The sequence below is a fragment of the Pantherophis guttatus genome, chromosome 11 (genome assembly GCF_059756535.1).
Source record: "Pantherophis guttatus breed Tessera chromosome 11, ASM5975653v1, whole genome shotgun sequence".
Taxonomy (NCBI): domain Eukaryota; kingdom Metazoa; phylum Chordata; class Lepidosauria; order Squamata; family Colubridae; genus Pantherophis; species Pantherophis guttatus.
In genome coordinates, this window is record NC_142073.1 from 12,697,282 (window position 1) to 12,724,725 (window position 27,444).

The 27,444-nt window shown below is 40.8% G+C and overlaps 2 protein-coding genes across 2 annotated transcripts in view; one reads left to right on the forward strand and one right to left on the reverse strand.

Moving 5' to 3' along the window:
- The window catches only part of CMTM4 (CKLF like MARVEL transmembrane domain containing 4), a 32,456-nt gene extending 28,583 nt beyond the window's left edge, over positions 1-3,873 (forward strand). The window contains exon 4 of the mRNA XM_034425361.3: positions 845-3,873. Within this exon, the coding sequence (XP_034281252.2) occupies positions 845-1,018 (174 nt within the window). The 3' untranslated portion in view covers positions 1,019-3,873. The remainder of the gene's footprint in view (positions 1-844) is intronic.
- A 7,834-nt stretch (positions 3,874-11,707) lies between these two features.
- On the reverse strand, positions 11,708-27,444 carry CMTM3 (CKLF like MARVEL transmembrane domain containing 3). The gene is made up of 5 exons (XM_034425363.3): positions 27,046-27,444; positions 19,401-19,556; positions 16,861-16,956; positions 15,520-15,640; positions 11,708-14,707 (listed from the first exon to the last, which is right to left on the reverse strand). Exons 1-5 carry the CDS (start codon positions 27,163-27,165, stop codon positions 14,682-14,684), a joined length of 519 nt encoding a protein of 172 aa, XP_034281254.1. The 5' UTR covers positions 27,166-27,444; the 3' UTR covers positions 11,708-14,681.

Consider the following 27,444-nt stretch of genomic DNA (forward strand, 5'->3'; position numbering starts at 1 on the left):
GCAGCATTACTTGAAAATATTTGGGATATGTGGATGCTATATTTACACATGCTTATTGATTTCATATCAAAGACACCAACAGTGTAAAATTTCCCACTCACCCACCCCCCAAAATATACAATTAAGTACCAGTATTCACTTAATTGAAAGTGCAGGCTTATTATCTCTGGTTTGTGTTCAAAGGAGTTTTATGAAGCTTTATCTGTGTGATAAGGATTATAACTTGTCCTTCAAACAGGACACCAGTATTAAAGACAGTAAAAGGCAGCTACCTTTTTATCTGAAGGTAGCAACAGCGCGCACATACTGTATTTTTCGGAGTATAAGACGCACCTTTCCCCCCCCTAAAAGGGGGTGAAAATTTAGGTGCGCCTTATATACCGAATGTAGCCCCGCCCACCCATTGGCCCACACCCTTTGGCCTCTGCCTCCCAGTAATTTACCTCCTTGCAGCAAACATCAAGAAGAAACCGCCCATTTCAGCTTCAGCACAGCCTAATTAGCACAAGTTGATTGTCTGTTGGCCTCCCAACTCTCAGTTGTTTTGTTCTCAGCTGTTTTGCGCAGGCCTCTGCTGTTTGCTGCAAGGAGGTAAATTGCTGGGAGCAGATTTTTCAAGCTATGATGAAAGCAAACAAAAATGAAAGCAAAGCAGGCTGTTTGCTGCGACGGGGCAAAATTGCTGGGAGGCAGAGGCAGATTTCTTTTTCTTGTTTTCCTCACCAAAAAAGGAAGGTGCGTCTTATAGTCCGGAACGTCTTATATTCCGAAAAATACGGTAATTCGTATTCTGTTAAATGTTACCTGCTATTTCTTCAAACAAATGTTCTCTTTCTCTTTTTAGATATTCGGGTTTTTGGCAACCGCAGCCTATGCTGTGAATTTATTTTTAGCAGTTAAAAATTGGAGAAACACCAACAGACAGCAAAACACGCGACAGACCAGTGACTATATACGTGCTCGGACAGAATCCAGAGAAGTAGATAACCGTCCAGAGATTCAACGTCTGGAAGGGTGAAAACGGGAACTTCCTGAAAAAGATTTAAAAAAAAAAAAAAAAAGCCTGTGGACCTATGTTTTAAAGCAAAGAAGATGCCGACGATAATTTTTTACAGGCAGTAAAGGAGAACGTGATGGCCAAGAGCATGTTCAAAGAGAAGGAGGTGGATTAAGAAGCAATTATATGAAGGCTATAATGACAATTGCATATATTTTTTTTTGCCCGTAAATAATGGAGGATGGAGATACATCAAGAGTGGAGAAAGGGATGCATAACATCCAGACCAAAAAAAAAAAAAAAAAGTAGAATTAATTCTAGCAATAGATTGTATTTTTGAAACATAATTTTGATGTTTGGCATCATGCACTGAGATGAAAGATAGCAAGAATATAAATTGGCTATTGGATTACGAAACTGCTACATAACATTTTCCAACAGGTTTGCCAGGTTACTTTTCGATCTCACACTCCTACACTTTCTCTGTGTCACTGCAACAAGCAGCCAGCTATATTAGACTTTTAGCTGGAGGATCAGGTAATACTACAGTAACTTAACGATTTTGACTGCAAAAGAAAACACCAAGCGCCACTCCCTCTGTGGTTACAAGTTAGGTACGACCTGATATTGAATCCTATCACCTGTTACATTCGTTCTCTTTTTGTTTTACTTTGAAAGAAACACAAAGTAGATATTGGAGTTGTTTGTGTAAACATGTATAGACAATGTTTTTCTTTCTCTCCCTTTTATGTTCAGCTACAGCAGAGGTCTTCAAACTTGGCAGCTTTAAGACTCTTAGACTTCAATTCCCAGAATAGCATAGCTGGCTGGAGAATTCTGGCATTTGACGTCCACGAGTCTTAAAGCTGCCAAGTTTGGGGACCCCTGAGCAACAGGAAAGTCTCATTGTGGTCAGGGCTTAATAACATTTGTTTTGCATCCACGGATCGCTGTGTTTCTGAAACTGTGCAACTGTCCTGAGAACTTAATTGGTTTGGCTGCTAATTTCTATTGTCCAAATTCGGGGTGAAATGTATTTCTGAGTTAAGCTGTTATTGTAATGGAATGTGGGAAAGACTTTGGGAGACAGAGTGAAGAGATGCTTTCCAGGGAAACGGTCAGAAAAAAAACAACAGCAGAGTTGGAAGCTGGATAATGGTTCTAGAATGTATAAAGAAGTTCAGAAGAGACCCAACTTTGGTTTGTTAGATTCTGTTAAAAAATAAAGTTAGAATCTGGTTGTGATTCCTGTCTAGTCTACCTGATGAGGCTGACTTATTGTGTTTCCCCCAAAATAAGACCCTGTCTTATATTTTTTTTTGAACCCTGAAATAAGCGCTTGGCCTTATTGCCATGTGCTCAAAAGCCCGATTGGGGATGTCTTATTTTGGGGGAAACAGAGTAGTTGGAGGCCCTTAAACGGTAACTTTCTGGATGTCAGATCAGGCATGTTTGAAGTATGTCTGCAGATTAAGACTTATTTTGGCCAGTGAACATAGTCAATTATGTGGTTTGTTTAGTTTATATTCATACAATATAGTAACTCCAATTTTCCTTCCACCTTTGTTTGAAAAAGGAGAACAATACATTCTGCGAGTCGGGAATGTAGAACCAGCGATTAGATTTGTCTCTCTTGTATCCGTTGTGTAATGGTGATCACAAAATTAATGCAGTACTCTATGTACCGTATTTTTTGGAGTATAAGATGCACCCATTCCCCCCCCCTAAAAGGGGGTGAAAATTTAGGTGCGTCTTATACACCAAATGTAGCCCCGCCTACCCAGTGGCCCCCACCCTTTGGCCTCTGCGTCCCAGCAGTTACCTCCTTGCAGCAAGCAGCAAGAAGAAACAGCTTCTTTCAGCTTCAGCACAGCCTAATTAGGACAAGTTGATTGGATCGGCTTCTGACTCTCAGCTGTTTTGCTCTCAGCTGTTTTGCACAGGCCTCTGCTGCTTGCTGCAAGGAGGTAAATTGCTGGAGCAGATTTTTTTTTTTTGTGCTAATCAAGTTATGCTGAAAACGAAAATGAAAGTAAAGGAGGCTGTTTGCTGTTTGCTGCAATGAGGCAAAATTGCTGGGAGGCAGAGGCAGATTTCTTTTTCTTCTTTTCCTCACCAAAAAAGGTAGGTGTGTCTTATACTCCGAAAAATACTTTGTTTTTAAATGACTTTTTGGGAAAGACATCAGTTCAGATAAAAAGGGCAGGATTTTAAGCGTCATGTACATAATCCCAAATGTTTTTGTTTTTTTTTAATCTTTGGTACCGATTCAAGCTGCATTCAAAATTACTTTTGGAAGAGAAGTTCTAAAAGCAGCTTAAATTATGACCTGCTGGGGGAGCAATTGCTATTCCAAAAAGTTAGCAAAACATGTGATGCCGTATAGCAATTTCATTTTTCCCCCCCTGTCAGTAGATGATAAGTAAAATAAACAATGGTGAGAAAATACAGGGAAGTTTCACTGCAAAAATATCACCTGAATTCCCCTTTCGTCCTGCCAGTAAAATTCTGTACTGTAAATGAGCTTTATGATAGAAAACGGCAACGCAAGGCAGGATGTGTACTTAGAAGCCTTTAGAATTCATCTTAGTTCAGCTCAATTACTTAGAGAGAAAAACTGATTTGGCCCTTTCTCTTTGGTTCTGCCACTAAATATATGAGGATTGTATGAAAAGTAATGACTCAACGTTATTGCCTCCTCCACCAAGGTAGGCTTGGAAGGAATCATACGACAAGAAATGCTAGAATTCTGTTTTATTCATAGAAGCTATAGTTTAGTTTAGTTTCCTTTATTTTATTGTCATTGCACATGATACGACGAAATTAAATGCCATCTTCAGTGTACATTATAACTATAATAATAAAAATCTTGGTAGTACAGTGGTCTAAGGCACCCTGTTATTAAGCTGGTTATTAAGACCAGCTGCCTGCAATTACTGCAGGTTCGAATCTCGCCAAGGCTCAAGGTCGACTCAGCCTTCCATCCTTTCTAAGGTAGGTAAATTGAGGACCCAGTTGTGGGGGCAATAAGCTGACTTTGTATAAATATACAAAAGGATGAAGGCTATTGCTGAGCACACATTGTAAGCCGCCCTGAGTCTCCGGAGAAGGGCGGCATATAAATCAAATTAAAAAACAAAACAAAACACAAACATACATCCTTTACATTCTATATAATTGAAAATTGAAAACCCGATATTGCACTGTACCGTAGAATTCAATATGGTTATTGCCCTGGGATAGAAGCTGTTTTTCATCCTATTTATCCTTGTTTTTATTATCCTGTACCGTCTGCCAGATGGTAATAGTTCAAAAAAAAAAAAAGAGTGTCCAGGATGAGATGGATCTTTAAGAATGTTTTGAACTTTCATAAGGCAGCGGGAGCTATAAAGCTCTTCCAAAGAGGGGAGAGGGCAACCAATGATCCTCTGGGCAATGATGTTGACCCTCTGGAGCGCTGTCCTATCTGCCACTGTGCAATTGGCAAACCATACACAGGCGCAGTAAGTTAAAATACTCTCTACGGCGCAGCGGTAAAAGGCCACCAGCAGTTTTCCATTCAGTTGTTGTTTGCTGAGAAATCTCAGGTAGTATAATCTCTGCTCGGTCCTTTTGACCAGTGCTGCAATGTGAGCGCCCCAGGTCAGGTCCTCTTTTATGATAACACCCAGAAACTTAAAACTGGCCACTTGCTCCTTTGATAAGCAAGGGCTGGATGTCTGATCTATTCCTTCTACAGTCCACTATAAGCTCCTTGGTCTTATTTGTGTTAAAGACCACAGGCGTTTCCCCTTCCTTTCCTCTTAAATCAAAGAAAATCAAGGCAGGGCAATTTTTAATTCCTTCCCCATTGTTTCTTGTTTTCCTAGGCTAAACTCTACTAACAGCTACCCCATACTTTTCCAATGTAATCTCTCTGCTCTTTTATACTTTGTGATGATGTTCCATAGATAGCGATGCTTAGTTTCTGGGTGACAGTGATGAACCTAGTTTTCATCAGCTGTCACAATGCTGTGAAGAAGTTCCTTCTCTTGGTGCGACAACCAGCTGTCAAGTTTTGAAGGTTCCGTTTCTGCCATCATTCTGCAAGACACCCATCATGCTCAAACCTTCTGATGCAGGAGAACATCCATAAGGTGATCTGCTATCCGTGATTCTCTGGAACACCAAGGTTGACAGCCATTTCACTTTGATCCGCTGATCGTTCTTAAATCGGTTCATCAACTTTTCTTCCGTGAACTCTTGCTCTCTCACGAATTGCGCACTTCGGCCTTGCCTCAGACAAATCAACTCTTCCCAATTCATCATCTTTGCATTTACAACTTCACAATTTTTGTTGGCTCGTTCGGCAGTGAATTTTAGTTTAGTGGGATTCCATCGGCAGTCGAACATTCAATCAGTACGTTGCCTAAAGAGCACGGATGAGTTCCCATTTGCAAGTTTCTATTTCGCAAACAATAATAGCAAGACAGTTTTTTTTTTCTCTTCGTAAAATTTTCTACCAATTGAAGTGGGGGAAAAAACAGATGGTAAACAATATGTTTCTAATATGTAGGCAGTAACATATACTGCTGAAGGCATTACTTTTCATTCAAGACTTGTAATTTAAGTAAGAACCCACCCTCCGTAACATGCATTGCAGCTGTGTTTGGGAATATGATTATTGTGTGTTACAAGAGTGACACTTAGCTAAAAAAATAGACATTTTAACATTATCGTGTAGAACAGAGGTACGGTACATTAAATTGCCTTGAGAAACTTAACCAAATTTGTGCTTGATATTGTCAGAAATGATAAGCATTGGAAGTCTGGGTATGAGTATATAAAAACCTATTATAGCCGTCTTAGTCCACGAGGGCAAAAGTCCATAATCCACAGATAATGAAGAAGACCATCTAAAACACTTTCTCAACCTTGACAGCTTGAAGATGGGTGGACTTTATCTCCTAGAATTCTGGGAGCTGAAGTCCACCCACTTTCAACCTTCAAGCCAAGGTTGAGAAACACTGATCTAGAAAACCAGTCATCTGGAAATCCTTTGTCCAACAATATTACAAAAGAAAATACGGGGGAAGAAGTAATGTTTGTATATCCTAGCGTAGTAATTATTATTTTATATTTCCATGTGATCAACCATTCAACTCAATGCATTAGGAATGTACCCAATCAGAGCTTTGATTCATAGCCTTATTGGTTTTCTAAAGCTTCTAATGACTAAATACATTTATATATCACATTTTGGATGAGTGTTGGAAATTATTTACCTAGCCTAAGTCTTGTAATATCAAGTAATGTTTATAAAAACATGATTAAAGTAATGTCCTAGAAGCTATATACTTTTTAGCAATGACTTCCATTTTAAGAATATTCGGCTTTTAGCTAGGAAAAAAGGCTTTGCATAGTACTCTTTTTATGAGACAGTTTTATTTTTATGAGATAAGAACACTGCCTTTTCGGTGTTAGTTATCTTATGTTTTTCATGAAAAAAGGTGCTCAGTGTATTTGAACGGCTGTGGTCAGGTTTTATTTTGTAGTTAATTGTGAAGATGTAAAGACCCAATACACCATCCAGATTGTTACAGTTGTGGCTTGCGGTATTTAGCTAAGGCTTGTCTTTACAGCTATGCTAATATCCATAGATGAAAACTAAGAAGCTGGAGTGAAACTATTCCTATTCCTTCCTCTTGACAGCTGCGATTGATTTTGGAAAATCAGCTCACTTTCTGGAATAATTTAATTCAGATGGCTTATGAGCCCCAGAAATAAATAGGAAGAAAAAGGAATACTGTTTTTTTTTAAAAAAAAACCCACTATTTGTAATATTTCTAGTAAACTAATGTTTTGGAGTTTGTCTTGCCTTATTTACAATATTGATTTGATACTAGAAGGAGTGCAAACAAAAACAGAATCCGTGTCTGGTTTCCCTTGACTAGAAAACGATTTCCCTTCTTAATCTGCCTGGCCCTATGCACAAGATACGAATGTGCAGTTCCGCCAGAAAATCATTCATTTTTCTTAAGCTCCCGTCCCTTCTAAAAAAACCTTCTTTCCAAATTGAGGACCATTTGCATGTGTCGAGAACAATTCCACAATATTCAGCCAGCGTGGTCAAGACTGCAAGGTAGGGAAAGTTGGGTGTAGCTAACTTGTGTGAATTTGGTGGTGTTTAATTTGGGATAAAATCCGATAAAAGCATTGAAGAGGGCAAAACATCTACGGAGATTCTCAACCCACCAGGTCATGGTTATTCCAAAGGTGCTTTTCAAAAGGCAACTGGACTTCCCTGGTTTTTTTTTTCCCTTGAAAACATTTTGTTTCTCCTCCAAGAAGCTTCCTCGGTTCTATCAGTTCAATCCTTTCTATCAGTTCAATCAATTCACTTCAATCCTTCTGTTCCCCACCAGTGGTGGGTTTCACATTACGTTACTACTGGTTCGCCGTGCACACACACTTGCTTCATGCGTGCATGCCTGGTTTATGCACACGCCTGCCTTCCGCACATGCGCCCGGCTTCAAAAACGTGCCTAAATAGGATGGCATAGAGCCGGTTCGGGCCGGTTCGCCCCAAACCGACTGAATACCACTTCTGTTCCCCACCATTCAGTCAGAACTGCAGAAGCTTCTTGGAGGAGAAGCGAAACGTTTTCAAGGAAAAAAAAAATCAAAGTCCAGTTGCCTTTTGGGATATCTAAGAGGGCATTGTGAGTCCTAGCTTATTTCTGGCTATCAAGAAGTCTTCTGTTGTGGCATTTTAAGAACCCTAAGTAAAAGTACTGTAAACAGAGCCTGTTCAGAGGTAGAATAACTCAGATTGTACATCTTTTACATTCCATTATGTATGATCTCTGTCCACTGTTCATATTTGGGACTGGAATATATATATATATTCCACATATATATATAGGTGCTCTTGGACCTCTATACATTGTTGTTAAAGCATCTTGAGATGAAAAAGCGAAACTCGTGTTAGGAAGTGGGCATCTTGATTCGGACACCTGTTTCAGTGACTCTGGTAAACCCCACTTACACTTCCTCAACCTAGAATAAAAGATGCACTTAAATCGTCTTATGCGGATACTTCTCTTCTGCATTATTGTGGATGGAACCTATTTGTATATATTGAGGTTTATGAATTGAGATATGATACGATGATGAGATGGTAAACTGTATATTTATTGTTCACTGTTATTGTCCCAGTTTGGCTAGAGTGCCTTTTTTGTACGAATATCCTTTGTGTGTGAATGGCATGAACCCTTCTCGGAGATCCTTCCAAACAAACGCTATTTTTATAATCGCAAATTGCTAAACGACAACTTTTATTTTTTAGTTCTGTTAAAACACCAGCCTTAATGGATTCCTCAGCCTTTTTTAAAGCCTCTGCTTCCCTGGGCAGAAGTTGAAAAATGCCATTGCATTGCCATGGGCAAACTCTAATGTTGTTTAACGTGCGATGCAAACCTTTTGGTAGGTCTAGAGAAAGTGTGTAAAAAAATGTGGATTTTGGTTGACAAGGGACCAAGTTAAAGCAGGTAACACAATTCCTGGGGTAGCACAAGTGCTATTATGAAACGAGGGGCACCAGTAGGTAAAGAGAGATGTTTTCTCCTAATTTAAAATGTTTTCAAATATATGGTAAGTTGCACTTGATTTGTTTTAGAGGAGTCTTTTGAAAAACGAAGTATTGGATTGTTTCAATACCCGCTCCAAGGCACTAACACTGTGTTCTAGACTTTTTCAGAAATCAAACTTTTGTGACCAAAAATATTACCTAAATAAGATTATCAACAAGCTAATAAAAGACAGGTGATTTCAATTTGATCCTTTCCTTCCAGGGTGAAACCATATTTAAAGTATCACGTCTTAAGTTATTGGCTATTGTGAAATAAACATTCCTCCTACTAAGAAAGGCTTAGAAAAGCTTGATTATATAGCATGAAACACTATTGAAGTCAAGTCCCAGGGACTTAATTTTTTTTTAAAAAAACAACAACTATTGCAAAAGTATGCCTAGTTACCATACCAGCAGTTTGTAAGCAAAAAAAAAAAAAAAGGCAAGAAATTGTTTAATGCTGTGGATTTAAGTTACGGTAAATATAATTAGATCTAAAGTTTGAATATGGTTTCAGTTACAAACCTGGTTTGCTGGTGAGCTGAATCAGTTTTCAACTGATGATGGGATTCAGCCGGTTCAGGCGAGTTTGGGCGAACTGATTGTTAAATTGCTGGCTGTCCCCCCCCCCCTTTCCAGGAAACAACATGCGCCCCATTTTGGCTCCCAAGTAAGTGCAGGGAGACCTACCAGGCCCAAAATGGGGCACGGGGGGGCCCCCTGGCCCGTCCCCCTCACCGCCTGTTCTTGCTCCCAGGAGGCTGCAGGGAGGCCAAGTGCTGCCTGTCACACCCCCTGGCCACGCCCATCATGGCCACACCCACCCAGCTGATCATTAGGCCTGAGAAGCGGTTGTTAAATTATTTGAATACTATCAATGAATGTGACCTACATTGTATCAGATAGAATAGTTTGTTTTCTAAGTTTTATCTAGCAGAAAATCACATCTTTTCAGAGAGAAAAATCTGCTTTCAAGATTGTGTGGTCAGCAGATATAATTTCCCATCTGAATCCTTTGCCGTTTAGATTGACATGCCCTTCTGAGCTCTGCAGTTTGGGGAACATATTTTCCAATACGGTCCACGGAGACTTGGTCAAAATATCATTTCAATGGCCTGGGACTACAACAGGAGGCTTCATAACCTTCTGTTACTACAAATGGTTCAGAAACTGCTATCGGGCGACTTCAAGAACACAGGAAGAAATCTGGTGATCTTGCATCTGCGTAGTCTAAATATTGATCATTGGCTTGGCCAATGCAGGAATCTAGTTGTTTTCATTTCGAACATAACACCACCAGCATAGTAAAACATGGGTGGAAAACAGCGCAGTCTGTAGTAACCCGTTAGTGTTTTATCAACTTCCGCAACTTTAAGCTGGCTGAGGAACTCTTGAGAGTTGAAGTCCACACATCTTAAAAGTTGTTGAGGTTGAAAAACCCTGCATTTGTCCTTCCGGAGCAAAGTTAATCATATTCCACAAAGTTCCTGTGGTTTCAAGACTTATCTGTACGGCCTTTTGCTTTAGTACCAAGAAAAAAAAAAACTTGAGCGCAGAAAGTTTCTTCCTGCATAAAGATACTCTTTGACATTCCATATCTGAGGATTTCTATCTGTTGTGTGAATAAGACGTATATCCATTCCAAAGTTTCATGAAGACAAATAGCAGTTGTATGCCATGCACTTTTAATTTCCAATATTACTCTGCATTTATAAACTTCCAAGATGAAGGATTGTAATGATTTTTTTTTTTTTTACTTAAAACTGAAGGCAATCACCAAATTGCTGCTTGGTCAGTTCTGGTTTTTAAATTTATTCCTATGTGGTGTATTTTTGTATATTGGCATGGTTTATTCTGGGTAATGTAAAATTGACTATGAGTATCCTCCTGCCTTTTGATCTATACTTTTTTGGGGGACGCACCAGGATATCGGATTCTATCAAATTCTCATGGTACTTGTCTATTTTCATGGTGTGTTTTTTTAAAAACCTGTATTTTTGTATGTAGGACAAAATCATAAGCTTTCGGAGTACTAATCTCATATGGAATCATTGTAAAGGATTTAATAAATGGGTAGGAATAAATCTCTTCACTTGTTGACCATTTGCGTCTTGGGTGACTTACATACCCAATTGTTTCACTCCATCTAAGAAAACTGCCCGATATTTCTAACAAGGACTTGAATTTGTCATTCTTTGGGAAACCAAGCATTTAGTTGCTCAGAGAGCCTTAATGTGTTTCAATGTGCATGTTCAGATAACTAGGAAAAGCTCTTATGCTACTGCTCCTCTTTGACTTACCTAAAAAGGCATCACCAAGACCAACCTGATTTTATGACTTTTCTGCTGCTAATCTATTCCTATTCTTTGCTACGGGGTGCTTTTGCTGAAAACCAGAAGTAAAAACCAGATTCAGCAAAAATGTAAACCATGGTTATATGACCACGGGGTGCCACAAACAGATATAAATGCCGACCAATGGCAAGCACCTGAAAGGTATTCACACGATTGTGGGGAGTTATGTGTGTCCATTGTAACTTTGGAAGTAGGTTACAAGTACCTTTTAGGGGCTGTGTCAGTGGTGAAATCCAAATTTTTTTTACTACCGGTTCTGTGGGTGTGGCTTGAGGGGCGTAGTGTGGCTTGGTGGGCGTGCCAGGGGAAGGATACTACGAAATCTCCATTCCCACCCAACTCCAGGGGAAGGATATTGCAAAATCTCCATTCCCAGCCCACTCCAGGGGAAGGATACTGCAAAATCCCCATTCCCTCCCCATTCCTGGATACTGCAAAATCTCCATTCCCACCCCACTCCTGGGGGAAGGATATTGCAAATTCTCCATTCCCACCCCACTCTGGGGCCAGCCAGAGGTGGCATTTGCCGGTTCTCCGAACTACTCAAAATTTCCGCTATCGGTTCTCCAGAACCTGTCAGAACCTGCTGGATTTCATTCCTGGGCTGCGTCATAAATCTTGGTCGGATTACCTGTATCATTTACCTTGGTCAAAGGAGACTTTGATGTTCCAAGCCGAAGGTTGAGAGGAGTATCCTCTGAATGAATTTCTCAGCCCTAATGTATAAATAATTGTTTACTGCAACCCTTTTTAGTGTTAGCATTTTTTCTGTATTTAAAAAGTGCCTAATATGAACTTTTAAAAAATAAAAAAAGCTAAGACATTACTTTGCCAATTACAGACACCCATCAAACTTCCTTTGATGCGGCTACCTTGAGAATTCAATTGCATGTGTAAGTAATTACTCAAGGCAAAAGTACCTTTCTTTTTATAAAATACACTTACAGTAAAAACGGGCTAACATAATATCAAAAGATTACAAAATTCGGATAACATAAGATTCACATAATCAAATCATAAACCCATTTCTCAATCCGGTTATAAACAGCAGCATGTCTGTCTAACTCATGCAAGTTAATACAATGGAACTGAGCTCATTTTGTATACTGTAACTGAAGTGACTTCTAGATACCTATAATTTAAGGCTGTTTTAAATTTGTTATTTTAGGCATAACCTGAGATTGCCCTAATCTTAATTCAAGCATCCGTACCAGTGTACAAATTCCGGAATTAAATTTGTACAGGCAAAATTCTATTCCAGAGATGTTATTTAAAAAACAGATAAATAAATTCATAGCCTTAATTGTTACAATTCTTTTAGCAATGATTTCCACAGGTACACTAACGTTACATGCTTGCCAGTGAAACACTGCATACCCTTTCTCTATCCATTTCTGGAAAGTTCAAATTTTATAATCAAACATTTGTTCTTGGATATTGTTTTTGATCAGCTGATCTAAAATATTTTTGCTCTGCGTTTTTGCATATTATTCAGGTTTTGAATCCTGTTGTTACTAAGGCATCTGAATTACAGGCCAAAATTTGTCTGAAATCTGTAATGCAAAGATTATTTCAAACAAGAAAAAAAAACTAATGGTTTCCCTGTAGGGGATGATTAACAGAAAAGTTATTAAGGTAAGATAAGAATAGGCCATTATGATTGTTCTCATATCTGAAATACCGAAATCTTTCCAGATAGTGCAGATATTGAAATAATACAAAAGCTAGTGAACACCTTCAAATGAAATATTGACATAGATTTACTCCGTCTACAGTTCCAAAATGTGTTCCTTGTTCCATTTGACATGCACGCTAGGTTTCCTTTCATTGAAAAACAAAAACAAAAATCACAGATTAAACCACATGCAAATGACTATATAAAAAGAAGCAAAGACGGTAAAATGGTCCTCGGGGGAATTCCAGAGAAGCACAAACCGGAACATAGCTAAACTGTTGTGATAACCCAGTTCAGAAGCCAGTCTGCTGGGTCCTTCCTTCTCTTATTGCCAGGACCTGCCTGTGGAGTTTATCAAAAGGAAAGACATGTGTTTGCTTTGTCTTGATAACTGCCCTACAAAACTAATACAAATCGGTACCAAGCATATTAAATATTGTGTAATGATATATTGCATCATAGTTTCCTTCATTATAGGTAAGTCTTTGTTTAGTTAATACTATTTGGACTGGCAACTCTTGCTAAGGAATGCAGTTGTTAAGGGAGACGTCACGTGGCTAAAACAGCCTTACGTGCCCTCACTTCTGCTGTGGTTATTGAGACACCCCAGGTCGTTAAGCGAGACTTCAAGTGACCATGATTTGGGTTTTGACTGGCAGCTTCTCCATGGGACTCTGCTTGTCAGCAGCTGGTGGTGAAGGGCACAAATGATTATGTTGGCTGCAGGACACTGCCATGGTCATAATGCAAAGCATGGAAATGGCAATCACAAAAACTGTGATTGTTTTTGTGATTGCCAGAAAAGGATTCTGCCACGGTCATCACCTGTCAGGACCAGTTGTAAAGGTACTTTTTCAGCATGGTCGTAACTGAGAACTGTTACTAAACAGGGCAGTCCTTAAGCAAGGACTGGTATATGGGAGAAGAAAAAAAATCAGAAGCTGGAGGAATTGCATTCCTGGTACACATTATCCTGAGATTCTTTTTGGTAATTCTAGTTTTGGATCAAGGGAGCATGTACATCGCAGAGAAACTATGCACTGTATCTTGCGTAGTTTTCTATAGCTCACGATTCCTCATAATTATTGGTGGAGCTATCAATCAACCAATCGAATCAAATATTTATTATGGTCCTAGGCCAGAATGCAATCAATAATTTATAAAGTTAACAGAGTTTTAAAAAGCTAAATATATATAAAATATTTTAGTTAATTTTTAAAAGTGTGTTATCTCTCTCTCATCTATTATCTATCAAATTATTTTTTATATTTCACCCTTTTTATGCTGGTATATGACTGTAATAAAGATTTGATTGGCTGGTGTGGCTACCAGGCAGGCAATCACAAAAATTGTGAGAAGCATGTTCATCACATTTCTTTCTTGAGGAATGATCTATTAACGTGGGGCTTGGTATGTCTAGGCGTGTAATTACTGAATACGAGAGATGATTTTAAGGAATCATCTTACTTTGGCTTTATTCATTAGGGGTTTAAATTTATTTTCATTATTGCTGAATTTTGTCCTGAGTTTAAATTCAATCTAAGTTTTAAAATCAAGCCCCGTTCTAACAAATAAGCTACTGTCTTCTGAAGTCAAGAACAAAAACCTTGGTATAAGTAGAAAAAAGAAAGAAAGAGATATTACAGTTTATAAGCTTGATCTGGGTATTATGTCTACTACTGAAGAAACTCCATGTTGCAAGATGTTAATGACTTCTTTATACACCCCGGATAACATAAGGAGTCTGTTCGTAAAAGGTTTGGCTGGAAAAATCTACTGCAATGCTGAATGAGCTTCAGACAGCAGCAGGTCAAGTTTTCTTGTGTAAATTATACACAATAATATTCCCAGCATGATTTTGGTGATCCCAGTTGCAGTTTACTGTTCACTGAAAAAGGTTAAAATATCCAAGTTCACTGAAAAAAGGTTAAAATACTCAAAACATTCATTTCTCTTCTGCTTTTTCTCTCTTCCCTTTTTCTTTTCCTCTTTACGTCTTCCTCATTTTCCATCGAGGTTCTGCCATTCATCAAAGATACTGTTATATCAGTCGGAATCTGAATCGGAGTCGTCTGAAAAAAAAAATGGACGTAAAGAATAACTTTCATACTAAAAATAGGGAATTGGGCTTTTTAAAAATACTATAGTAGAGGAAACTGATAAATGGGAAGTAACTATATATATAGTTACTTATATATATATAGTAACTATATATATATATATATATATATATATATATATATATATATATATATATATATATATATATATATATATATATATATATATATATAAAAATTTGATTTATGCCGCCCTTCTCCAGAGACTCAGGGCAGCTTACAATGCGTTAAGCAATAGCCTTCATACTTTTGAATATTTATACAAAGTCAGTTTATTGCCCCCACAAACTGGGAGGTTATTAACTAGTTTTTTAATTACCTTAAACTAGAGCGGTATTTTTCAAACTTGGCAACTTTAAGATGTGTGGACTTCAACTCCAACTACCAGGAGCTCTGGTAGCGCAGCAGACTAAAGCACTGTTATTAACATCAGCTGTCTGCAATTACTGCAAGTTCAAATCTCGCCAGGCTCAAGGTTGACTCAGCCTTCCATCCTTTCTAAGGTAGGTAAAATGAGGACCCAGATTCTGGGGGCAATAGGCTGACTTTGTATAAAATATACAAAAGGATGAAGGCTATTGCTTAACGCATTGTAAGCCGCCCTGAGTCTTCGGAGAAGGGCGGCATATAAATCAAATCAAAAAAATAAAACAAAAAAACCCTCCCAGAATTTCCCTGCACCAAATCATTAGGTAGCAAGATTGCATTGAAACTCTAAACAGCAAGTGTGGTTGGATAGCAATGAAAGAACGGTTCAAACCTACTTTCTGACTTCTGTGATTTGGGGGCGTCGGAGGAATCTTCCTGTTTTAGAAATGTTGCCAGGTCATTAAAGGTGAAATAGACATAGACACAATAGACGATGGTGGTAATAAACCCAAATACCTGAAGATCAAGATAGAGGAAATACAGAAAACATGAGTTTTTAAAATATGGAGGGTGGGGGGAAGAGGAAAAGAGCTATCATGGGTAGAAATAACAGAATTCAACCCATATCCCGTGTCTCCATTTTTAGTCTTGACTGCAGAATACGGGATCTTGGAGGTCTTCTAGTCCAACTCCCTGCTTAGGCAGCAAACCCTATATCATTTCAGATGAGTAGTTGGCCAATCTCTTCTTAAAACCCCGAGTCTTGGAGCATCCACAACCTCTGGAGGCACGTTCTTCAACTGATTAATTGTTCTAACTGTCAAGAACTTCCTCCTTAGTTCTAGGTTGCTTCTCTCCTTGATTAGTTTCCACCCATTGTTCCCTGTCTTCTGGTGCTTTGGAAAATAAGTTGACCCCTCCCTCTCTTCTTTATGGCAGCTGATCAAATACTGGAATACTGCTGTCATATCTCTGCTAGTCCTTCTTTTCGTTATTATTATTATCATTAATACATTCAGTGGTTTACGGCTTTCCTATGGAAGTAGCGCCAACTTGAGAGTATCTGACAATCTTTTTTAACTACATCTGGTCAAATGAAGGTTGGATCCCTAGACTAAGAACAATCTTGAGAATAAGGCCCTAGAGGAGAAAAGGGGTATCAATCGGATAAATGCATATAAAATAGATTAGAAAATAAAGGGAAAATATGCTGTTTTTTCAAACATGTTATTGTCATAGACATTTATCCTTCTTTGTGAGCTCTTTTGCATTTGTAATTCCAGCTTTCTGAAATATTTGGATTTTTAAAGAAAGCTTCATTGGCGTTAATGGAAACTTTTTGCAATGCAATGCTGGGAGAACTTTTGGAAAAGAGGCATATGATTAGAGAAGAAACAATCTCCCAATTCTCTTCCCATATTCCTTCATGTACCAATGAGTTGGAAAAAAAAGTACTTCTTTTAAAAAAAAAAAGCTTCCACTGATATTAATGGAAGGTTTTAAAAAGAGCTATTCCGTAAGAATGTATGGGGAAAATCATAGCGTAAGGAGTTTATGAACTCTTTTCTCCCCAAAATTGAGCAAACCCAAGTTGAGCAATGAAATGTGAAGAGCAACCATAGATAGGTTTAGACGGAATTACAATTGCATAAAAGAAAACACAAAGAGGCTTGTGAAATTAACTGCTGGAGAGAGAAAATATGGCGTACATGTTCTGTTCAGAAACAGAAACTTACCCCCGCTGCTTTCGAGGCAGTGTCCGTATATTTCGAAACGGCAGCAATGGAGATGGCAAAATATATAATAGCAGCAATAATTCCACACAAAAAATCCTGCAAAACCAATGTCGTCAGAAAGAGAAGATTATTAAGAAGGTAAATGAAAAAGGTATATATGCAGGGTTGCCTTTTAGGAGATAATTTCAGAAGGAAATTTATAGTCCTTCACTTGTTGGCTTGAACTACAGTTTTCACCAGACCGAACCAGTAGTGGTCAAAATATTAGGGATCCTGGCAGCTGTTCAGTCATATTTGGAGGTCCACAGCTCAACGACCCCAATTCTGCTCCTGGCCAGCCTTTTCCAACCTGTTGCACTTTAGATGTCTCAAGATCACAACTCCTGACAAACCCTATCAGCCAGCAGGATCTGGTGAAGATCCTTGATCCTTGTTGGGAGAAATTTTATAAGAGGTTCCTTTAATTGTTGAGCGTTATGTGCCCAGCAGTTACGAGATGGTGCAGCAATGTTTTCATGCTGGGGCACAGCATAAAATCATCCATTCCTTGAACCGACAGGAATCAGATTTGTCATCGGGGAGCTGCAGAGATTTTGAGGGCCAGAAAAAGATCACCGAAATATGTTAATACAATCTCCATATTTGCAGCACGCCTGCATTTAATTCTCTTCTTCTTTTCCTTGCACAAGGAAGACGGGCAAACGTATACAGCCCGCAGAAAAATCTGCTTCCTTTTTTTCTAGTGGAGATGACGACCGCTGGCATTTGAATTACAGAGCTCAGCTGGGTTCACATCTCAGTTATTATTATATATCTGGGTTATAGCACTGCAGTCTTTGACTGTAAATTAGATGGCTGATGGAAAATAATGAACAAATCGGGTGGAACAAAACTCAATGGCAGTGCTGTATGTCCCGTCCCGATCCGTCCTCCCTATCCCGTTTTGCTTTGCAAAGTTAAGTCTTCCTGGAAAGCCAGCATCCCCTGGTGGTCACTGTGGAGAACAAAGGACTTCTTAAACAATTGTTTTCCTCAAAATCTGACCGGGCTGCAATATCACAACCAGCTTCACCATCAGGCCAGGCTGCCCTGTCATTCAGATTTCAAAGGTAGCTTGCTCAAAAGCCACAGGTGGAATGCAATTGAATACAGATAGTTCTCGACTTATGTCTGGATGCTTAATGGCTTGTTTAAAGTTATGATGGACTCCCCAAGGCTATTTACGAACTGGATTTGAAGTTCCATTGGTCACTCTCTCCACCACAATCACGGAATCATATTGGGGTTGGCAACTGGCTCACATTTACAGCCATTTGCAGTGTCCCATGATCACCTAACCTTGATTTATGATTTCTGACCAGCTCAAGGATGACTCAGCCTTCCATCCTTCTGAAATTTGTAAAATGAGGACTCAGATTTTTGGAGGCGATATGCTGACACTGTAAATCGCTTAGGGCTGTAAAGCACTGTGAAGCGATATATAAGTCTAAGGGCTATTGCTATGTTCCTTCCTTCCTTCCTTCCTTCCTTCCTTCCTTCCTTCCTTCCTTCCTTCCTTCCTTCCTTCTTTCCTTCCCTCCCTCCCTCCCTCCCTCCCTCCCTCCCTGTAATTAGAATGTAGTGTTGCAGGCTAACTCTGCCCACTGCCAGGAGTTCGAACTTGACCGACTGGCTCAAGGTTGACTCAGCCTTTCCATCCTTCCGAGGTAGGTAAATGAGGACCCAGATTGTTGGGGGCAATAGGCTGACTCTGTAAACCGCTTAGAGAAGGCTGTAAAGCACCATGAAGTGGTATATAATTCTAAGTGCTATTGCTAGTTCCTGTTTATTTCTTGCAAAAAACACCCATTGCGGAGAATGAATTTGCTTAATGGCCATGATGTTCACTTCATGGGGTGTGGGGAGTCATTTAATAATAGCTGCAAAAAACAATGTAATATCGGGCATGGTCACATAGTGACCTGCTTAATGACCATCACAACTTAGGACTGTAATTCTGGGCTCAGTTATAAGTCAAGGACCGCCTGCATCTGATGCCACTTTGTGTTCTGGGTGTCAAGTTCCAGAAGTAACTCTCAAGGTAGTAACAACACAAATATAGCTCAGCAGACTAATGCATTGTAATTTAACTCCAGCTGTCTGCAATTAGTAAGTTCAAATCTTGCCAGGCTCAAGGTCGACTCAGCCTTCCATCCTTTCTAAGGTAGGTAAAATGAGGACCCGGTTTGTGGGGGCAATAAGCTGACTTTGTAAAAATATACAAAAGTATGGAGGCTATTGCTTAACGCATTGTAAGCCACCCTGAGTCTCCGGAGAAGGGCGGCATATAAATCAAATTAAAAAAAAAAAAGTACCCGTTCTTCCTTCTCCCTACCCATCATCAGGTTGTCTGGAGTTGATGGAAACACAACCTCAACATGTTTGGAAATGATACCATTCAACCTCCCTTCTCCTCCTTCCCTGCGAAACCAACCTACCAGCCCACCTGCTAACTACATCATAAGCACCAGTCAACCCCCCCCCCCCATTCAGCTACTTACCCCCAAAAGCCAATAGATGCCTCGGAACTTCTCATTCAGCTTCAGGGAATAGGAAAGGAAAAAGCCCAAAGCGACCAGAAATGTCAGTAACGGCACCATCATGAAGGGCGCAGCTGTCGAAGCGATGTAGCAGATGAAGATGATAAAGGAGAGGGTCTGAAGGACACAAATGGGAGAGCGTGGTGGTTACCCATGAGCTGCAGAAGATCTGTTGGGAGTCCACTCGGCCCGGTATTCCTGCAGATGCGATCTCATCTCTCCCTACACACCAACAGGTATCGGGTGTCAGGTTTCGTTGCTATCTTAAATAAACTTCATTTTCAAACGCAAAGTCTCTAATGAATCTTTTTTTTTTTATTTAAGGATAGAGAACGACATTTCTGAACTCTTTTGCAGCCAAACTGGCCCCTCCTTCCAACACCCTCCCCTTCCGCTCTCCAACCCCAATGTCCCATTGGCCATCATGCAGATCCATCTCTTCGTCCCAGCACGTTCTTTCACAGGAATTTGCCCCCCTCCCTCCATCACCCAGGTAACACTATCTGCTGTATGCAGAAAACTAGGTAAAAGTTCATCTCAGCAATAAATCAACGCTTCTTCTCTTTCATTCATTCCAATCATGTCAGCGCTGGAAAAGAGCCTAATTTGGAACGCTGACATCGGGTTTGCTTGCAGCATCAGAATTTTCTTGAATGGGGCATACAAAACCTTTGCTAGACCAATTCTCGAATACAGCTCGTCTGCCTGGAATCCACACTGTATATAGGACATTAATACAATTGAGAGAGTCCAGAGGTATTTTACAAGAAGAGTCCTCCACTCCTCTACTCGCAACAGAATACCTTATGCAACCAGGCTTGAAATTTTGGGCTTGGACAACCTAGAATTACGCCGCGTACGGTCTGACCTAAGTGTAGTATACAAAATTATCTTCTACAATGTTCTACCTGTCAATGACTACTTCAGCTTCAACCACAATAATAGATGAGCACACAATAGATACAAACTGAAGGTAAACCACTCCAAACTCGATTGCAGAAAATACGACTTCAGCAACAGAGTGGTCAACGCCTGGAATGCACTACCTGACTGTTGTTACATCCTCAAACCCCCCCCCATAACTTAAACTGTCTACTGTGGACCTCACCCCATTCCTAAGAGGTCTGAAAGGAGTGTGCATAAGCGCACCAATGCGCCTACCGTCCCCGTCCTACTGACTCCATTTATTCGTCCCCATTTACTATGTTCATATTTATGTTTATACTTATACCCGTTATCTTTTACATGTTTGACAAACTAAATAAATAAATAAAAATGGCTCTTCAATTTTTTTTTTAAAAGGAGGTTTAGTTAATAAAGGGCCTGGTGGCTCAGCAGACTAGAAGTATTGTGATTAACACCAGCTGTCTGCAATTACTGTAAGTTCGAATCTCACCAGGCTCAAGGTTGACTCAGCCTTCCATCCTTTCTAAGGTAGGTAATTGCAGCATGGGGATGCTGCAATGGTCATAAGTGTGAAACATGGTCATAAGTCACTTTTTTGAGTGTTGTAACTTCAAAGGGTCACTAAATGGACTGTTGTAAGTCGAGGACTACCTGTATTTGATTAATTTTACCTTTGGGGGACAGGAGACAGACCCCTTTCTAACAAACTATGGACCTCCACCCAGATTGTTTTTACCGGTTAAAAAGACTTTATTTGCAATCCCAAGGGTCCAGACACATTCATGGACAGAAAAGACAGTGCAGGAAGTTGCATTGTGCTTTGCTGCCTGCCAGCTTTGTTTAATGTTTCTTTAAATTAAAAGACTCTTTTAAAAAATTAATCTCAAGCTCTGTCTGGGGGCTGGTGGACACCACTTCCTATTCCTTTAGCTTCTGCAAAAGGAGCTGATGCAAACTATTGCAAATTTCAGCCAGCTGTGAAATAAGAACTTGAAAAGGCAGAACAATTTCCAAGAAACCCAGCAGTTCCTGTATCGTTTTTTTGAATCCAGGAAGTCTTTGCTAGTAAGTAGTATAAACCACTAAAAATGGAGGATGGTAAACTTCAACCAAGAGCTGCCTATTTAAAATGTACATGAGTACACACACACACACACACACACACCTTTTTTTGGCAGAGATTTATCTTTAGGGAAAGCTTGAAGGGCCTGCTGATAACCCTGAAGTGAAGCCCAACTTAGAATAGAACAACAGAGTTGGAAGGGACCTTGGAGGTCTTCTAGTCCAACTCCCTGCCTAGGCAGGAAACCCTACACAACTTCAGACAGGTGATTATCCAATCTCTTCTTAAAAACTCCCAGTGTTGGAGTACTCACAACTTCTGTGAGTGTTCCACTGATTAATTGTTCTCACTGTCAGGAAATTTCTCCTTAGTTCTAAGTTATTTCTCTCCTTGATTAGTTTCCACCCACTGCTTCTTGCTTTACCCTCAGGTGCTTTGGAGAATAGTTTGACTCCCTCTTCTTTGTGGCAGCCTCAGAGATATTGGAAGACTGCTATCGTGTCTCCCCTAGTCCTTCTTTTCATTAAACTAGACATACCCAGTTCCTGCAACCATTCTTTATATGTTTTAATCTCCAGTCCCCTAATCATCTTTGTTGCTCTTCTCTGCACTCTTTCTAGAGTCTCAACATCTTTTTTACATCGTGGCGACCAAAACTGGATGCAGTATTCTAAGTGTGGCCTTAGCAAGGCATTATAAAGTGATATTAACATTTCACATGATCTTGATTCTGTCCATCTGTTTATGCAGCCTAGGACTGTGTTGGCTTTTTTGGCAGCTGCTGGACACTGCTGGCTCATATTTAAATGGTTGTCCACTAGGACTCCAAGATCCCTCTCACAGTTACTACTATTGAGCAAGGTACCACATATTCTGTATCTAAATCTAAGTAACAGTTTTCTATAATAAAGGACGTACAGTCACTGGATTTAAAAATCACCGTGCATTACCCCCTGCTGAACAAGAGTCTGGAAAATATGTGTTTTCCCCTTTTCTTTTCTTTTTTCTCTGCAATCTCCCTGACTTTGGGCAGTGTCTTCAAAAGACTCCACTCTGTCTCTTCCAAATTTTTCCATCTGCTCAAACCCATTCGTCCAGTTCTTCTACTATGCTAACAACCCTTAAAAACAAGATTCAAGGTCTGATTGTGGCCATGCCATACAGGAATCTTCCCCAGGCTTCATCTAATGGAAATGGGGAAACACAACTCCAAAATGCCCGGCCAATGTAAGTTTCTTGGTTATCCCACTGAGGATACTCCCAAGGCCTGGATTTTGCAAATGGTTTCTTCTCTAGCATGTTTGACTCAAAGACAGACTTCGTTCCTGCTAGGGAGCAAACGAAGAATGCTCAGGTTAGCTAGGTCTGAGAACCGAAGAAGCTTCTTTGGATGAAAAGCGAAACATTTTCAAAGGAAAAACCAAGGAAGTCCAATTGCCGTTTGAAAAAGCCACCTTTGGGGAAATCATGACCTGGATGACTGAGAATCTAAATAGATTACCTAGTGATGGAAAATAGTCCTCCCTGAAAATTCTTATTTAACTTTTTCCTTTCCTCCTAGGTGGGAGGAGTTTCTACTGATGAGTTGCTACAAAGAGGACTGAGCAAACAAGAGAGGGAAAAAAAGAGGAGATTCACAGCTCCTGGAGAAAGAGGTTCCCTATTATGTAGCCATTGAACAGTTTCAGGCTTGGGTAGGAGTTCGAGTTCTCCCAGTCTGACTTCCGATCAGGGGTGAATTCCAGCAGAAATTTTGAGCAGTTTGGAGAACCGGCAAATACCACCTCTGGCTCGTCCCAGAGTGGGGTGGGAATGGAGATTTTGCAATATCCTTCCCCCAGGAGTGAGATTTTCCACTATCCTTCCCCTGCCACGCCCATCAAGCCACGCCTACCATGCCACACCACGCCCACAGAACCGGTAGTAAAAAAAAATTGGATTTCACCACTGCTTCCAATTCATGGTGGCTGCGACGCTTATAAAATGTGAGGATTCCTACCATGTACACCTCCTTCAACTCGTAGAGAAAAAGCAGGATAAAAAAGACAAAACATTGGTGGTAAGTGCTAATGGGAATTTGTCGGATTTTGGCAAATCCAGGTACCATTCGTTTAGCGACCATTCGAAGTTACAAGTGAAAAAAAAATGACACGACTCATCCTTGCACCTAGCAACATCCTCATGGCCCCGAGATCAAAATTTAAGCGCTTGGCAAACTGACATGTATTTACAATGATTGCAAGTGTGATGTGATCACTGTTTCTGGCCTCCCCAGCCAGCTTCTGACAAGCAAAGTCAATGGGGGAAAGCTGGATTCGCTTAACAGCATGTGGTTCACTTAACATCTGCAGTGATTCGCTGAACAACCATGGCAAAAAAGGTCATAAAATCGGGCGCAAGTCACTTAAAAAACTGCCGCGCTTAGCAACTAAACTCTGATCTGAATTGCAATTGTAAATCAAGGATTCCCTGTCCTAATCAGCTCAGAATCTTAGAATCTGGCACAGAAGGATAAAGGTTAATTTTCCTAGGCTAGATGGGAAGGGCCAGTGACTTTGATTGATTGATTTACTTAGCATTGTTCCTCGTAGAGATATTCCTGATTGTCCAAGGACACTTAAGGTTGATAGGAGGTTAAAATCTGTGCTCTTGTTAATCCCATCATTTTTTGCCATACCAATATAGCTAGATTCAGCTGTTTAGCATGGTGTCAGAACCTTAAGGTAAAGGTAAAGGTTCCCCTCACACATATGTGCTAGTCGTTCCCGACTCTAGGGGGCGGTGCTCATCTCTGTTTCAAAGCCGAAGAGCCAGCGCTGTCCAAAGATGTCTCCGTGGTCATGTGGCCGGCATGACTCAACGCCAAAGGTGCACAGAATGCTGTTACCTTCCCACCAAAGGTGGTCCCTATTTTTCTACTTGCATTTTTTTACATTCTTTCAAACTGCTAGGTTGGCAGAAGCTGGGACAAGGAACGGGAGCTCAACCCCGTTACGCGGCACTAGGGATTTGAACCGCCGAATTGCTGACCTTTCGATCGACAAGCTCAGCTTCTTAGCCCCTGAGCCACCACGTCCCTGAATTAAGGTCAGAACTTTAATCTGTGGTTAATGTCTATGGAGATTCTCCATCATTCTGGTGATGGTTGTCTCAAAGGTGCTTTTTCAAAAGGCAACTGGACTTCCTTTGTTTTTATTTGAAGACGTTTTGCTCCTTAATCAAGAAGCTTTTGACCAGAACCGATAAAGCTTCTTAGATGAGAAGCGAAATGCCTTCAAATAAAAACAAAGAAAGTTTTCAGAAAAGCACCTTTGAGAAACCTATGGTTAATGTTAACTGTGTTTTGCTTTAGCAAGCCACATTCATAACTTTGTTGGTTGTCACGCCCAAAGAGTTTTAGGGCAAGCTGCAGAAATCTTACATTACTTAGAACTGACACCAATTATGTCATACTTGGCATCATGTGTTTTGCTTTGTCTGTCATGCAAACTCAGCCAGTGGACTTTTTCCAATGAACTATAGTCAAGCAAACTATGGTTTAGGAAAATGTAAAATTAGTACAGTAAAAGTTTCTGAAACTTCTGTGATCACACTAGAAAAATGATTTTTTTTCCTGTAGTTTTTCTCAGCGTATTAGGTTGAGGTCATGGTTCACCCTCTTTCATGGACTGATTTAGCCCATCATCTTGCTCCTCCGGAGCTCAGCTGGGTACCACTGCAGTGTCCAGATGTTTCTGCTTCCCCTACACAAAGTATCTTGAGAAATATACCTCCTTGGGGGTGCTTTTATTCAGTGAATTTATTTGAATTTATTTATTGATTGATTAGCCCTTGGGCCATATCCAAGTGCAGAGTTCCAGAAACAAATCATTACAAAAGTTTGGTAAAACAATTTAAATGAAATTGGAATAACGCACGATTAAAAATGCAATTAGAATAAAATACGATCTAAAATGAAATCGGAAAAAAATATTTAATCAGTAAATCCTGATTAATCCAGGATCAGGCATAAATCTGTTGCTTCTAGAACGGCAGCTCAATGTGTCGTGCGAATGCTGTCTTCGCCTTCTCTCCCGGGTCTATATAACATGTAAGGGGGCTCTGCTGGGGGAGGGGGAAAGCATGACAGGTCTATCTTTTGAGGGAAGCTTCTCCAAGGAAGCGACCCGTTTGCAAATCATTCCCGCTTTGGCAAAGACACATCTCGGGCATCATCCGGAGTGGGTCACAAGCTCCCCCCTAGAGCAGTGGTGAAATCCAAATTTTTTAAACTACCGGTTCTGTGGGCATGGCTTGGTGGGCATGGCAGGGGCAGGATACTGCAAAATCCCCATTCCCATCCCACTCCAGAGAAAGGATACTGCAAAATCCCCATTCCCTCCCCACTCCTGGGGGAAGGATACTGCAAAATCCCCATTCCCACCCCAGCCCACTCAGCCAGAGGTGGTATTTGCCATTTCTCCAAACTGCTCAAAATTTCTGCTACCTGTTCTCCAGAACCTGCTGGATTTCACCCCTGCCCTCGAGGCACGTTTGTTGCAGCAGGAGTCGTCTGAACCAGGGGTCTCCAACTTGGGCAACTTGAAGACTTGTGGACTTCAACTCCCAGAGTTCCCCAGCCAGCTTTGCCAAGGTTGGAGACCCCTGATCTATTCCATGGTTTTTCATTGGGGGAATTCTGGGAGTTGAAGTCCGCCAGGCTTAAAAGTTGCTAAGATTGAAAGGCAGCGCTCTAATTTGATGGCTGAGGGGTCTCTCCTTTCATTTTAACCCTCCCCCCCCCCGAATAACCACCCTGAAGAAACAGGAACTTTGAATAGGGACTCCCCCACCCCCACCCCAACCTTCTTCCAAGCATTTAAACCAGGGGTCTCCAACCTTGGCAACTTGGAAGACTTGTGAAGCTCTGGTGGCTCAGCAGACTAAAGCACTATTATTAACATCCACTTCCATCTGCTGCCTGCAATTACTGCAAGTTCGAATCTCGCCAGGCTCAAAGGTCGACTCAGCCTTCCATCCTTTCTAAGGTAGGTAAAACGAGGACCCAGATTGTGGGGGCAATAAGCTGACTTTGTATAAAAATATACAAAAGTAGGAAGGCTATTGGCTTAACGCACTGTAAGCCGCCCTGAGTCTCCGGAGAAGGGCGGCATATAAATCAAATTAAATAAAAAAATAAAAAAAAATAAAAAAAAACTCCCAGAATTTGCTGGCTGAGGAACTCTGGGAGTTGAAGTCCACAAGTCTCAAAAGTTTCCCAAGTTGGAGACCCCTGGTCTGAACGGTAACGCAACACCTGGCCAGGGCTTGTCCTTTAAATTTGGGGGGTTTTAAATTTCAGCCATTGTGTAATAATTTTAATTATTTTTAACTGATGTTGGTCTTTGTGTTTTTTAATAGGCTGTACACCGCCCTGAGTCCTTCGGGAGAAGGGCGGTATAGAAATAAAATTACTTACTTACTTACTTACTTACTTACTTACTTACTTACTTACTTAATTTCCTTTGCCAGAGATGAGCTCATCCCACATCTTCGGCCTGCCTTTTCCCCACCCCGTATCTGAACTTTGCAACGGGGAGAGAGAGAGCAGTCCCTTTGCCCCCCACCCCACCCACTCCCACCCCACCCAACTCTTACCGCCTGGGCCAGGAGCAGCAGCCCTTTGCGGGAGCTCAGGAACCCCTTGAAAGCCAGCAACAGGCGAGCCCCCGGGGGCGCCTCGGCCGGCTCGGGGTCTTCTCCTTCGCAGCGCTCCATGCTTTCCGATCGCTTCGCTTGCAAGAGGAAGGAAAGCGACTCCCGCCGGCGGACTTTGCAAAGAAGTCGATGCAACCTCGGGTGGGGGGGGGGGGAGGTTGGGATTTATTTTGGTCTTTTCGGGTCTGGGTCTCCGGAGGAGGCAAACGGAAACGGGACGGAAATCGGGCAAACCCGCACAATCTTTTGCGAGCGGCCACCAATCCGGGTCGGGGCTGGGGGAGAGGCAGGGAGGGAGGGAGGGAAAGGAGGGGGCCGCACCGTCTCGGCTCCTCCTCC